The sequence below is a fragment of the Dermacentor andersoni genome, chromosome 3 (genome assembly GCF_023375885.2).
Source record: "Dermacentor andersoni chromosome 3, qqDerAnde1_hic_scaffold, whole genome shotgun sequence".
NCBI lineage: Eukaryota > Metazoa > Arthropoda > Arachnida > Ixodida > Ixodidae > Dermacentor > Dermacentor andersoni.
In genome coordinates, this window is record NC_092816.1 from 87,065,645 (window position 1) to 87,079,267 (window position 13,623).

Genomic DNA, 13,623 nt, shown 5'->3' on the forward strand with positions numbered 1-13,623 from the left:
AATTGGATGTACATAGCTTAAATACTACCAAGTGTCGCGCCGAACAAGCAAACAATAGAATTATTATGCGTGTCAAGGATAAGAACCTACTGCGAGTACTTCGGAAATATTTTATGCTACTTTTTATAGTAAAATACGCCAACTTAAATTACTAAAGCACGTGTCGCGTACGCTAGTTTTGACGCATATTTGCAGCCTTCATACCGGCAACACCGGCGAGACGTCGCTTAAAATCATCGCTCGCAAGGAGTACGGCTTCTTGGCGACGAGCGAACACGACAGTCATCTCCATGGCATCGCTTGTAAATGTCACGAGCAAGATCGCTTATATCGGATTTACACTTTATTCAGCATAAAACATGGTTTCCGCATGCGTTTTCAGTAAGTTCAAGATAACGCGCCCAACTGACCTCTTGCAGCATGCAGCTGAATGCTTGTGGCAAAGTTTCTAACACTGGCGCTGCACGTAACTTCAGAGGTCGCAGATAACCCATGGGCGAGACACCGTCAAGCGCGCAGCTTATTTATAACTAAAGCATGCCGCCAGCAAAATGACGCCTTCTGTTATGTGACTCCTTAATTCAACACCTTTGTGTACAGGGTAGACTGCCAAATTGAATAAATTGAAACACACAAAACGCACGCCAAGCACGCTCTGCATAGGCTCTGAATCATGGGCTGGTGAACAAACCATTTTAAGTGTCCTCTCGCCTCACGTCTTCTTGAACATACCATGGTTCTGGCAGCGATTGCGATTTTCAAAGCTCTTACCGATGGCGGCAAATGATAAAATCACGTGCAGTTATCGCGACGATTGGCCTTTTCGATTTACATCGAGAGAAATAGCGCTTGCCTAGTCCGTTGTCAATCGCGTCGGCTAAGAGCCGCTACGACTTCCTAGCGATAGCCTGTCATATAGGCAGGATGTGCACTTAAGTTAGAATTCACTTACCGTGGAGCATTTGTTATATCCAACGAATGACGAACGACTGTCGTATTTTCGCGACGACGCGAGGTGGCTGACACATGATCTCCCTTGGATGGCTTTCGTTGCTGCTTGGACGGATCACCTTTCTCCGGTGCTGTGCTATTCCGCGATGTTGAGCGCTCACTCGGTGGAGAACTCCGATTGTAAAAGTAGAGCGCTCGCTCCGCGTTCCTTTGAACTGTGGCTGCCAGTCCTCTTAGAAGCAAAACGGTGTGTTCTTTGCTCAGCGTGCGTGAGTGATACATCGCTATGTTTGGGGCCAGCCAACTACAGTGGAAGCAGAAGCTTACGCTACGTTTTGTTCTCTATTGCCGCAAGAACAGGCATTCTACTCTCTCTCAGAAGGGCGGAGTGAAAAGCACATTTCACTCTCTCCTTGCTGGCGAAGTCAGCAATGCATTTCACTCCATGCGACATTTTGCGAGAGTGAAACAACACTTTGAAGAGTAAATCGGCCGCTTTACTCCTGCGATACCCTCCCTAGTTTTTAGAGTGTGCTACCTAATTTTTATCACACTGGAACATAATATTATGGTACTGCTCTTTGCTTCTGAAAACACTTTGGCGACAAATCAGATATGACGTCGACATGTGCAGGTATAGATACTTACGGAAGTCATTAGCAGCAATACTTGGCAGAGATTTCAATATACTAAGTGCGTTCATTACCTGAAACGACAATAATAAAAATTGTTCAAAAATTTTGCAGGAATCGCTGACGATCAAAGTAAGCCAATGACAAACGGTTGCATACGGCTATTTACTTTATTAGAGGATTGACGCGGTTTATGGGGCACATTTGCTGCAGTCAGAAATATATTCAGGAAGTATTTTTAATTCCACCGCGTAATTCCGTAGAACACAGTCTCATTTGAAGTGGCGGTACAGGTGGCTTTACATAAAGCCAATTTGTCATGTGTGCGATGTGTCAAGCGGCGAACCTACCCATCCTACCCGCATGTTTTTGTGTCTTTAGAAGAGCCGGTCAGGCGGTCAGTGCGCGAGTAACTAAGAAGACCCAAAAAGCATCAGTTGAAAAAATGACTTGAGGGGCGTAGCATCAATGCGTCGGGTAATATCGCATCAGGTAACATGGCGACAACGAGTCTGGGTGAAATGCGTTGGGTAGCTAGAAGGCAGCGGTATGATCTTTCAAGGGACGTTAGCGCGAGTAGCTCAACGTAGGTGTCGTCACGGCGGTATACAGATGTGGCGATACCCTGTGTGCATAGAGAAAGAAATTCAACGAGAGGGGACACTCGGCGAAAACTGGCAACAGGAAACACGTCACGCCTAGTGTTAATCCAATCCATTAGTTGACGCGAGCATCGGGAAAAAAAATGTGAAATGAACTTATAGAGAACGTTTCATATTTTTGATTCTTTCCCGCTAAAACTAAACAGTTTTGCACATAAATGAACTTATATTTCTCGACCTATTTTTGTTGTGTTACCTAGCAACAAGCTAGCGGCGCGCCAGACGCGCCACATGATGCGTCATGCGCAGCAAGACGTGCCACTGAAGCGAGCGATGCCGGCTGCGCATGTGAAGTTCGTCTGTTCGGCGACCCGTCCATTTTGGATGTAGCCCGTTTCATTTCATTTTATTACCTTAAACACCCCATTCGGGGTATTACATACGGGGTGGTTAACATGTGGACACAAGAAAAGGCAGGTGTTACAATGAAATACAAGTTTGAACACTTTCGAGAAATTGTGAATGACATGTGACGGCTGCAACATTGAAGGGTAGGTCGTTCCAGTCCTTGCAGCTCGAGGAAAAAATGATTTAAAGGTGACAGTTCGTGTTCGAGGACGAGAAACTTGGAGTTGATGGCTGGTGCGCTGTGACATGCGTGAAGATGATGGGATGACGTAAGGTGAGCGGCTTAGTGAGCTGTAAAAAGTTGTGATAAAAAGAGAGCGTGGCGATGCGATGACTAAAAGCAAGAGATGTCAAGCTAGATTGTGCTTTTAAATGTGAAATGCTGATCTTATATGAATAAGAAGAATGGATGAATCTAGTCGCACGATTCTGAACTGACTCGAATGCATTGATGATATATGTTTGATCAGGGTTCCCGATGGCGGCGGCATATTCCAGTTGTGGTCTGAAAATGATTTGTATGCGAGTAGTTTGACGTGCTGTGGAGCATGACGAAGGTGACGCCTCATGAACCCAAGGATCTTGTTCGCTGACGAAATTACGTTAGTCGCATGCGCATTCCAGGAAAGGTTGTGAGACAGGGTTACGCCTAAGTACTTATGGGCACGTTGCAAGTGCTAGGCGGCGCCCTGTCTTTCGGATCCCTAGCGCTATCTGACGAATAGTTGCTCGAATGTGGTAGGATTGCTCACGGCGTAAGCAGCTCGCGCTGCGTGTTTGGAGCCCTGTTTGACGATAGTGATGGCGCGAAATAGAGTGCCGAAATTAATTTTAGCCGGGTTTCGGGAATTGAAAGATCTTGACAACCTTTTTCGTGAAAAAAATTCAGAGAAAGGAAGTCGTCTATTCGACGTGAGGGAAGTGTTGAACTCGCACTTATCGGAAGTGACTACTAGGTGTATTCCGCAAACGAAAAATAACGCACCAGCGAGATGCGTGAAGCTCAGCGTAAGTTACTTCGTTACCTACGGTGCGGACGCATGAAATTATACGTGACATTGATTCTTGAAGATCGGCGATAGCAGACAAATCCTAGCGGGGAGCTGCGATTGCCGTGCTGGCATCGCAGGGAAGTGCAAGCACGCCGCGGTAGTTTCCCTGTACATACACGACGGCAAATGCGAATCCAACACATCGCATCCAAGAACGTCGGGCGTACGAACGGCTCGTAAGACCTACCTGAGGTAAACTATGTTGCTCTCGCCAAGCACAAATAAAGGTGAGGAACTTACCAGTTGTGAAAGACTACGCTGGGAAAATATTTCCGTGCAAGTTACTGGGAGTTCGATATTTTTATGTTGTTGTGATTTTTCAGTGCGTGCAAAGGAGGTTCCAATAAACCACGCCGTCAAATATTTTGGTGATCTCAACTGCCCCTTAGTTGATATGCTGGGCGCAGAAGGGTGCATGCCAGCTGAGCCAGCTGTAACCCCTCCTCGTAGCTCTCAGCAAGAACTGGCGCTGTTTGAATGGGAGACGATTGAGAAAGAGTTCCCCAGCTTCGCTGCAGTACAGTGAGGAAACAAACTACTTTGTTTGCTACATATCCTGGTGCGCACTGCAGGTGTCCCGTTGCGTCCATCATTGCTGTAAAAGCAACGAATTCAGCGTTAGCGCACTTGGCATAATGCCGGAACATTAAACAGCCGTCGGACGAGCGCGATCCAGTGTTGACGCCGTTCTGCTTCATACGTTCGCCTCGGAAACCTGTAAATTTTGTTCCGCCTGAGTTGGTGTACGGGCTGTTGCAGCTCACTACGCAACAGCTCGGGTTGCACTTCGGCATATTGCTCAGAAAAGGCAACAGCTACGCGCGAAATAGTGCACAGACAGGCTTTCCGAACGCAAGCGGGCCAGTCGTATCCTGCCGAGTGCGTACTCGCCACCGCGAGGGGTGCCCCAGTAGGCGCGGAAACTACGTTCGCAACCTGCCTATAGGCTAGAACTGATTCTACTGCGACGTTTGGAATTGTGTAAATAGAGAGATAAGGATTACGACGGCGGGAAATCGAAATAAATTTGTACTTATTAGGGTTCAAGGCCACTTGCCAACGGTTGCACCAGTCCTTCACGTTATGAGGTCATTCTGGAGATATGCTGGGTCAGAGATGTTAGTCACAGACCGATGAATCACACAGTCGTCAGCGAACATGCGAATAGGTCAGAAACCATGCGGTGGAAGTTCGTTAATGTATATTAGGAAAAGAAGCGGTCCTAAGACTGAGCCTTGAGAGAAACCTGAAGTGACAGGGAAGGGTTCGGAGGAGACGTTATTGACAAGGACGAACTGGGGGCGATTAGTAAGGAATTCTTTTCCCCATTGTACTACGTGAGGATCCAAGTTCCATCTGGATAATTTTAGTAGCAAGTGGTTATGAGGCACTGTGTCAAAATCTTTAGAGTAGCTTAGAAAGATGGCGTCGGTTTTAACGTTATCAAGATTAACGTGGATATAGCTAGTTGCGTTTCGCATGAAAGCCCTTTACGAAAACGATGTTGAGAAGGGTGAAATAAGTTTCCCGAGTCTGAAAAGTTCATGATATGTGAGTATATGACATGTTCCACGATTTTGCAAGGAACACTAGTTAACGAAATGCGGTGGTAGTTTAAGGGGGATCTTTGCTACCTGCTTTGAATACTGGAACGACCTTTCCCACTTTCCAATCATCCGGTAAAGCACCTGTAGACAATGATTGCGAGAACAACAGAATAAAACAAAGAGTGAGGCATTGTTCAATGTTATTTGCCGGTTTGCACGATGGTGTGTTGGAAGTGTTCTTATAGCTAGTACAGCCTTCAGTATTAGACCTTTAGGGATTGTATTGTTCCCCTTACAGACTGTGTAGGTTTTCAGAAGGGAGGTGTAGCTCGCACGATTTTTGGTAAGTGTTCTAGCCTGTAAGAATTCGGTGCTACGTGGCAGAGAAGAGTTATTGACTTGCGATGGCTGTCACTTATTTGCCTTTTCGCGGATAGATCTGCGTGGGGTGTGTTTCTGTTTCGAAGGTTTCTTGCCGAATGCGTCGCTTAATTCCAGCTCGGTTTCTGTTTGACTTTGTGCGTGTACAGGTGGGCGTGTGGGTGTCTGTGTGAACACTTCGGTAGTGGATTTTCTGTTGACTGTTAGAGTTGTGTTTAATTGCACTGCAGTTTGTGTCGTTTTCGCTGTAGTGTGTGTCTTGCGGCTTCTTTCACATTCCGCTTTCTGTGTTTCGAGGGTTCCTGAGGTGACTGTCGCACTTGTGTTGTTCGGGGCGGCCCGGTCGGCAGAGGCGGCGGGGGTGGTATCTGTGGTAGATTTAAAGAATGCTTTTTCTGTACTTCCCTGTTTATAACCTTTATACCAAAGAAACAACGAAGGAACTCAAAAGTGTGTTGAAATGTATTGAAACGGCATTGAAATGTATGTTGCCCATGGAAGACGAGTGTATTCTAGATCGTTCAGACAAGAGACTCGCAGTGTATTTGAAGGCTACCGCTACCGTTAGCCTAGGGGTCGCCGCAATGTGATACAGCCCCACAAATCTCAACTTTCAGACGCAAGGAAGCTTGAGAGCAGCAGCACTCAGTCCTCAATGTATACAAGGTGTCCCACGCAACTTGCGCCAAACTTTTAACATAAGCAAATGCCACGCAGCTGGACAGAACCAAAGTAATGTTGTTTGCCGTCGCTTGAAGATACTCAGATTATTTCTCAATTCTACATAAATAGTTAGAATTACTTCATCAACTTCTCAAATATTATAATTAGATCAATAGTGTTAATGAGAAAATTATAGAGCAACATGAAACACTCCCGATACAGCTTTCTTTGCTCAATACGTGCTACGTAAGTGTTTTTCCGAGCGTGAAAGGAGCCCGCGAATACATGCAACGTGCCGCGTGTGGCCATTCGCTCGGCAATTTTGCGTGCATTTGCGGGCTTATTTCACGCAAGGAAAACACTTTTATGCAGCACGTATTGCGTAACAGAAACCTGTGTAGGGAGTTTCTCATGTTGCTCTTCCAATTTCTCATCTACACTTTTCATCTAATCATAATACTTGAGAAGGTGAAGAATTAATTTAGACTAATTATCGAATTAGGCCCAATGAAAAAAAATATAATCTGAGTATCTCCAAGCGACGACAAACATTACGCTGGTTCTGTCCAGGCACGTGTCATTGGCATATGTTTAATACTTGGCTAACATTACGTGGGACACGCTGTATAGTTGGCGTTCGGCTACAAATGTGCTTCGCCATTTTGCAGTGCGAGACCAAGTGTCCCTATCGTAACAAGTCCGAGTATGAAAATGCGAGGGAAAGAGCGATACAAGCCAAAGATACCAACTCGACTCGATAAAATAACGATGCACTTCCCTACGTATGTATAGCGACAATATTTAGGTTGCGTTTCTCTCATTGCAGTATGCTGTAGAGGTCAGAGCCCGTGACTGACTGGTCTGCAGCTGTAGCACACGTGGCTATAGGTGTACGCCGAATCAGTATATGTCTGCTGTTCTGTGTTGAGCAATCTCATGCAATGACGTTGTTTTCGTGAAATGAAAGGCTGCGAGAGACTACGTGAAAAACAACTCCTGGGTAAAACAAGCAAGAGCATCAAGTGCTGATGCATCTTTCACGCATGCAGAGTGTTCGAAATTTAATAGCACAAAAACTAAAGAATAGGTTAAGAAGCTGATGAAGTAGGATCATGAATTTGTTACTGGAAGACAAACAGCGGCATAGCCTTTTTTTATCTTTTTTTTTTTTTGCAAAGCTTATTGCACAGAAGGGTACGCTATGGAAATGGTCGAGGGACTTGTAGAGTAGTTTTTCCATACAAAGCTTGGGAGGACAAACAAATTCAGGGGCACCTCCCTGAACAGGAACTCTCCCAGATATGTGTAGCATTATATGGCGGTCGGTATGGCGCATAATGTGTTATGCGTGTTAATATGTGGGGGGGTTATACTGGTGTAGTATGGGTTATTTTCTCATTGATGCGTGACTAGTAACACCATACAGATGTAGAGAGAAACGTTGTGGCTGTTGCTAGTCCTGCTTGAAGTGTGCTCGTAGTCCAGCCTGGCCATTACACATAACTCGCGCTGCTTCTAAGGCGTCTTTGTCGTTCATATTGCTGTTTTGTCATTTGTCGTCGTCTTGCCTTGCTCTGTCGGTGTTAGTTGGTCTTCAGTGTGTATCAGGTTTTTTAGGGTGACCCACTCTGAGTGATGCTCCGGTTGAGCACACTTTTTCTTCGCATTGGTTCGACGCATCCCCTCGCTTTCGGTCTCTTTAGTCACCTCTCAACCTCAATGGTCGTATGTTCACCAGGGCGTCCCATAGTGCTTGCTATCCCCCTTTTAGTATCGGCTTAAGGATTTATGAAGTTGGTGTAACGCTTCTTTTCTACTGGCGGCATACGAAGAACGGCGCATACGGACGTTTTCGTGGAATGTTCTGCGCCGGCGCCTCTATTGCTATGAAGGACAGTGGTTTGTCTGTCAATGTACTCCGGATGGCAGCTATCAACCGTGCACAAGAATGGGCTTAACCTGCGCAATCTCGCCCTGTTTTGGGAAAGTGAACTTTGTGGCTTTAGATGGAGTGTTCTGACCAGCTGGCCGTATAATGCTACGCATTAAACGTTCCAGATTTGAGTGACCTGGCATATTCTGACTGCCCAATTTAAGACCCCGCCGTTTCTTTTCAGCAGTTGCACGAAAGCTTCAGTTGCTGAAAATGGAATTCAATACTCTATAACCATGTCTGCATTCGTTTCGCCGTTTGAAACCTTAACTACATGTCACGCTTTCAAAGACCTTCATAAGTTTTTTTTCTTTTATTACAGAAGGTTGTTTTTGATCCACACATAATTGAAGTCGCATACAAATCTGCTATAGCATTCTGTCGGGATTTTTGATCTCGGAGATATTTATTGCTTTGCTAGGGAAAAACACGAAGCTATGCATCTTTCGTAAAACACTAATAACGCCCAGGATTGCTTTCTTATATTGACACGTGTACTTCAACTTTCTCGGGTGACTGCTTTTCAACGCCTAACAATTGTTATCGCACAGTGCAGGACGCGCCTGCATGTATCTGAAATTTCACGAATGTTATCGATCGTTCTATCCGCTGTCTGTTGTCACCGAATCTTGTATAATCTGATTTCATGTAGGCACTACGCGAATGTTGTAGAACTTTCTGGAAGACACGCGAGCACCATCGATTACTCTGGAGCGTTCGATGACTGGTGTATGAAAGCTGATGCGTTTGACCCGCGGATCAGATTTCCACGGTCGCCGAATGTGTTCACTGCTATCGTTGTGCTTTGAGCATAGCCTGTTTTTGTGGGCACAGGGTCACCCAATAAAAAGTTATATTCATCATTCACAGTTTCGTCATTGCTACTGTGTTCTTCACCGTCACTACCACGTAAGAATATGAAATTTACTTCTAAAGCCGTAGCTTATCCACATAATTTGAACTTCGCCCACACGGATTCCATAACGTGGCTCAAATTTTCATGCAAAGTAAGCAAAGTGCTTGAATAGTTTAGCCAAGACGCCGGGCATAACGGAACACGCCATATTTACGCAGTATATGAAGTAATGTAGGAAAAGTACTATAATTATTAAAGGAGAATCAGACATCCAACAGTTTGTAGCAATTGCTTCAAAGGAAACCCACACCAGTTGCTCGAAAGACTTCAGTAAATATTCACGAATTTGTCCCGCACCAGGACGAATTTTTTGTCAGCTGTGAGGCTTTTCTTTGGAGGAACCCGTATAGGTTTCCTTTGTAGCAATTGCTACGAATGGGTGGATGTGTGATTCTCCTTCATTAATTACTTTTCTCCACCTTTCGGGTTTCCGCAGAACTATCACGTCAAACGCTTGCCTTTGCTTCGAGTTGTTCACAAATTCGACTTCGCCCTGCCATCTGCTAGCCGCTCTACAATCTGCTAGATGATAGAGCGGCTGCCCCGGAAAGAGGGTGGTCCCGGTTTCTTTTCCCGCACCAGGACGCATTTTTCTTCAACTGTAAGGCTTTTAACCCGTATGGGTTTCCTTTGCCCCAATTGTTACGAATGGGTGGATTCCTGATTCCCCTTTATTAATTACTTCTCTCCACCTTGCGAGTTTCCGCAGAACGATTAGTAGGTCGGAAAATACTGTAATAACTTAGGTTCAATAAATATTTACTGTGCTCCTAATTATTGCACTAGCATTAAAGTTTCGCTATACATTACACCAATAATGATTCCCGTTTCAACCAAATATAAACTTGGCGTAACGTAGAGCCCGCTTGGGATGCATTTTTCAATTCCATATTCCAATTTATCAAATTTCAATTGTCCGAACTCGGGGGAATTTGTATTTGGTCCAAGGCCGCAGCGTAAATCTCGTGCAGCTCATGAAATAACTTCAAAACGCTCCGGAGTGCTTGAACCCATTTAATACTGCTAATACCCCCCCATTCACACACTACATACTTTGCCTTCTTTGTATTTCGTTAACAATTAAAAAGACGCTCCAAGTGATCTTTTTGCCGATGCCGCCGCCGTCGTTGGCGGCGTCGCCGTAAGGTTCCGCATATATTTAGGCAAATCTATGCGACATGCCATGCCATGCTATATGACAGGCGTTGTATGCCGGTTATATTGGCACACCATCCTATTGTTAAGTTGCTCATACTAGGTCTCAAAACTTTGTCAAAATTATTTCTCAGAATTTAGAGATTATTAGCCCACGAAGAAATGTGAGGAAACAAAACACCGAAATCGCATGCCTTTTATCTAAAATCTTCTCAAGCATAAAACATTAAAAGTATGAAACAATAACAGAGCTCAAACGGAAAAATTATGTAATTTTATAGGTTCAGCTGTGTACTACGTCGGGGATCGGCCCAGCAAAAAGTTTGAAACATACCCGATGCCGAAAAGTGGTGGTAAGGTCGCTTATAAAGACATTGCCTTTAAATAATATACCTAAACGAAATTACCTGATGGTAGGAATACAGCAGAGGACCACTAGCACAACAGATCGCTTTTACTCGGTCAGCTTACGTCTACTTCAATTCATATCGCCACTGCAGCCGCGAGTCTTACACTTATTGTAATACTCAAGCACGTAGCTATCGCATTCATTGATGCATCCTTGCGGCGAAACTGTGACATTTTGTCCATAACATGACCCTTATTTTCAACAATTATGAAGAAGCTGCCTCAATTTGTTAGCCAAAAACACTGGGGAAATCAATTCCGAAGCTTTCTTAACGCATGAGAATACGCAAAATGCGAGGCTTCGGCAAATATTCACGAAGCTTCCGTTCAAGGCAGGAAGGTTAGAGTTTTTCTATATATTAAACAAATACACGCCCCGTTTTTCGCGTTGACAGTTTCGCCGCGAAGCAACTACGTTGTAAAAGGCCCGGAGCTAGGCTTTACTGACAACAGATCCTAGGACGATGGCTCTAGGTGGTGTCGAAGGACCACACTATTTTCGTCGCCTCAACAGCGTCGCCAGCAAGGTTTGCAAACGGTGTGCACTGGCCAGATGCACGTCCGAAATGTTGTAGGGTACACTCAACTCATAACGCTGCCGTTTCCCGGATGATCAGTGATCCCACGAACGTGACGAAGGACGGGTTCCTTTCTTTTAAACATGTTTGTCACGGTCAGAAAAGAACTCAGCTACAGGACACTCTTATCGCTGTCGATCGCAGTTTCTCCCACAGCTCTCCTCCTCGTCTCCTGGTAACTTTATCTATTGACTTGTTAAAAACCGTCCTGGTCCCCGAAGTTGATGGATATTGTGGGGGCGGGAATATTGCTTGAGAGCAGTTGATGAGAGCTAGACATAATGAAGAAGAGCTCAAACTTCGTACAATAAAATTAGTAGCAGGAAATGAACACATTTCAATGGCAGGTGGCATAAGTCTCACGCACCTTATACATTCCAAAGGGCCGTATTTCAACATCGGCGTAATTACCATGCAACCCTAAAGATATATCGGAGTACAAACACAATATCAAGAAAATAAATAACGAGCTACTTAAAAAGCCTAAATAGTAATTGGTATTCGTGTTACTGTAACGTTCAAACAAAACGCCCAAAGAAAAAAAAAGGAAGTAGTACAAATGTTGTCTCATATTTGCCTCTTCACTAGAACATATCTATGCCCAAATATGTTGCCGCCGCGCAGACAATGAAGGAAGCACAAGCGAGTAGTACACCGTAAGAAGAATGAGCAGCCGTAATCTATTCCTGGTAGAAAGAAGACCTCGACACGGCTAAACGCGGCAGCCCAGTGCACGCGACAAGACGTTATGAAATTGAGTTCCTCGCTGGTCGATGCTTGCTAAAGTGAGCAGCGAGCGGCTCATATTTCTATGAGTGAAAGGCCACGGACTCGCCGAAAGAACCCAGATGCCGCGCTGCAAGGCTACTTTTACTCCTCAGCGCTTACCGCGGTCAGTGTTGAATTTGATTGTTTATTCAGTACTCTGCCATGAATTTACAATCGGGAGGTCAGTAAAGGGATGTACTGTACATGACAAAAGGGTACTCTTGTCTGTTTTGTTCCATGCTCGCGAATGAAACCAGGTAGAAAAGCTGCCAAGTCGTGAGGGATAGTGGAGCCACTCATATGCGCTCATGAATCAACAGAATATGAAAAAAACTTGGTTCACAGCCGCTGAAGCGATGCGCAAGTTTACAGCGAAGCTGTTAAGGACTGGTTCCCCCAGTATCGTGTCCGTGTGCCGACACAAAACTCGAGCGTTCTCCTCCTGCGTCCGCGTGAGACACCACCAGCGTTCGTGTCGTTGAGTATGCACCGTGATTGACGCGGTCCTATTAGAATGAGACATTATTGCTTTGGCCGATCCCGAAGACAGTGCGGCGGAGGTGAAGCCGGAGTTAAGCATTCCCCATACGTGGGCCGTTCCCGAATATTGTGAAACGCCGGGCTGACTCACGGCGGAGGTGAAGCCGGAGTTAAGCATTCCCCATGCGTGGGCCGATCCCGGAGATAGCGTATTGCCGGGCAGACCTGTGCCTGAGGTGGAGCAGGCCTTAAGCAATCCCCGTACATTCGCCGATCCGGAACATAGTGCAATACCGGGCCGAGCCGCGGCTAGGGTGGAGTTTGCCATTAAGGGGCCCACATACATAGCTTCGCTGGCCATCCTTCTTCGCAGAGCGGAAGGGCACTGAGTTTTTTTTTTTATTAACCTGATGCCGCGTGTCATTGGTCTTGCCTGGTATTAGTGGCTTAATAAGTAGCTGTAACTTTCACACCGATTATTTGTCCTCGCTGAGCACTTCTGCGGGACATTTTATTAAGCCGTTACACCGAGCCTTCCAGGTGATCCACACGTTAACGTTCATATACTTGGAGGAGCTATGCAAATCTAAAAACTCGCAGGTTTCCTTGCAGGCTGTAGTATTGATTCTTGTTGGCAGCGAATGAGAACTCATCGATACCGAATGAATAAGTACGATAAGCTTACCGCACAAAAGCCGGATATTCCCGTCACAAACGAAGAGCCGGCCATGTTGCTTCTCTCCCTGGGCCTTCGTTTTCCTCTTCGTCTTTGTCGTCTTTGCTGTCCTGCAATTCGTTCAGAATAAACTGTCATCTTCATAATTCGGATAGAGTTTGAGGATTTCGTGAATATGAGCGAAAACGTGAAGCAAAAGCTGTTTGAGATTTTTTATGTCAGGACGTTCGGTATAAGCATCTGTTACTTGCTGATACGACCTATGTTATTGATTACAACCGGTTGTGCTTTTCAAACTATGATAGACGCAGACAGTTCGTATATGCTGTTTTGATGGGCATGGGCATGGATTTCTTTACAAAGCCTAAACGGCGACCAACAGCGCACGATTCTCAACCTCTTATTTTTTAGCTCCCCCGCTTGATGCTGCATGCGAAATTTTCCCAAGCGGCAGATGAAAGTCGCGGAATTCG

The 13,623-nt window shown here is 45.4% G+C and overlaps 1 protein-coding gene across 4 annotated transcripts in view; it reads right to left on the reverse strand.

Moving 5' to 3' along the window:
* LOC126524971 (uncharacterized) overlaps positions 1-13,256 on the reverse strand; it is a 108,481-nt gene extending 95,225 nt beyond the window's left edge. For 3 of the 4 annotated variants that reach the window (XM_072286729.1, XM_072286728.1, XM_072286727.1), the window contains exons 1-2: positions 13,160-13,256; positions 1,600-1,657 (exon numbers count right to left, since the gene is read on the reverse strand). In XM_072286729.1, coding sequence (XP_072142830.1) covers positions 1,600-1,657; positions 13,160-13,204 — 103 coding nt within the window. In that variant the 5' untranslated portion in view covers positions 13,205-13,256. The remainder of the gene's footprint in view (positions 1-1,599; positions 1,658-13,159) is intronic. The other variant, XM_055067498.2, reaches the window with a different exon arrangement.
* Positions 13,257-13,623: the final 367 nt, after the last annotated feature.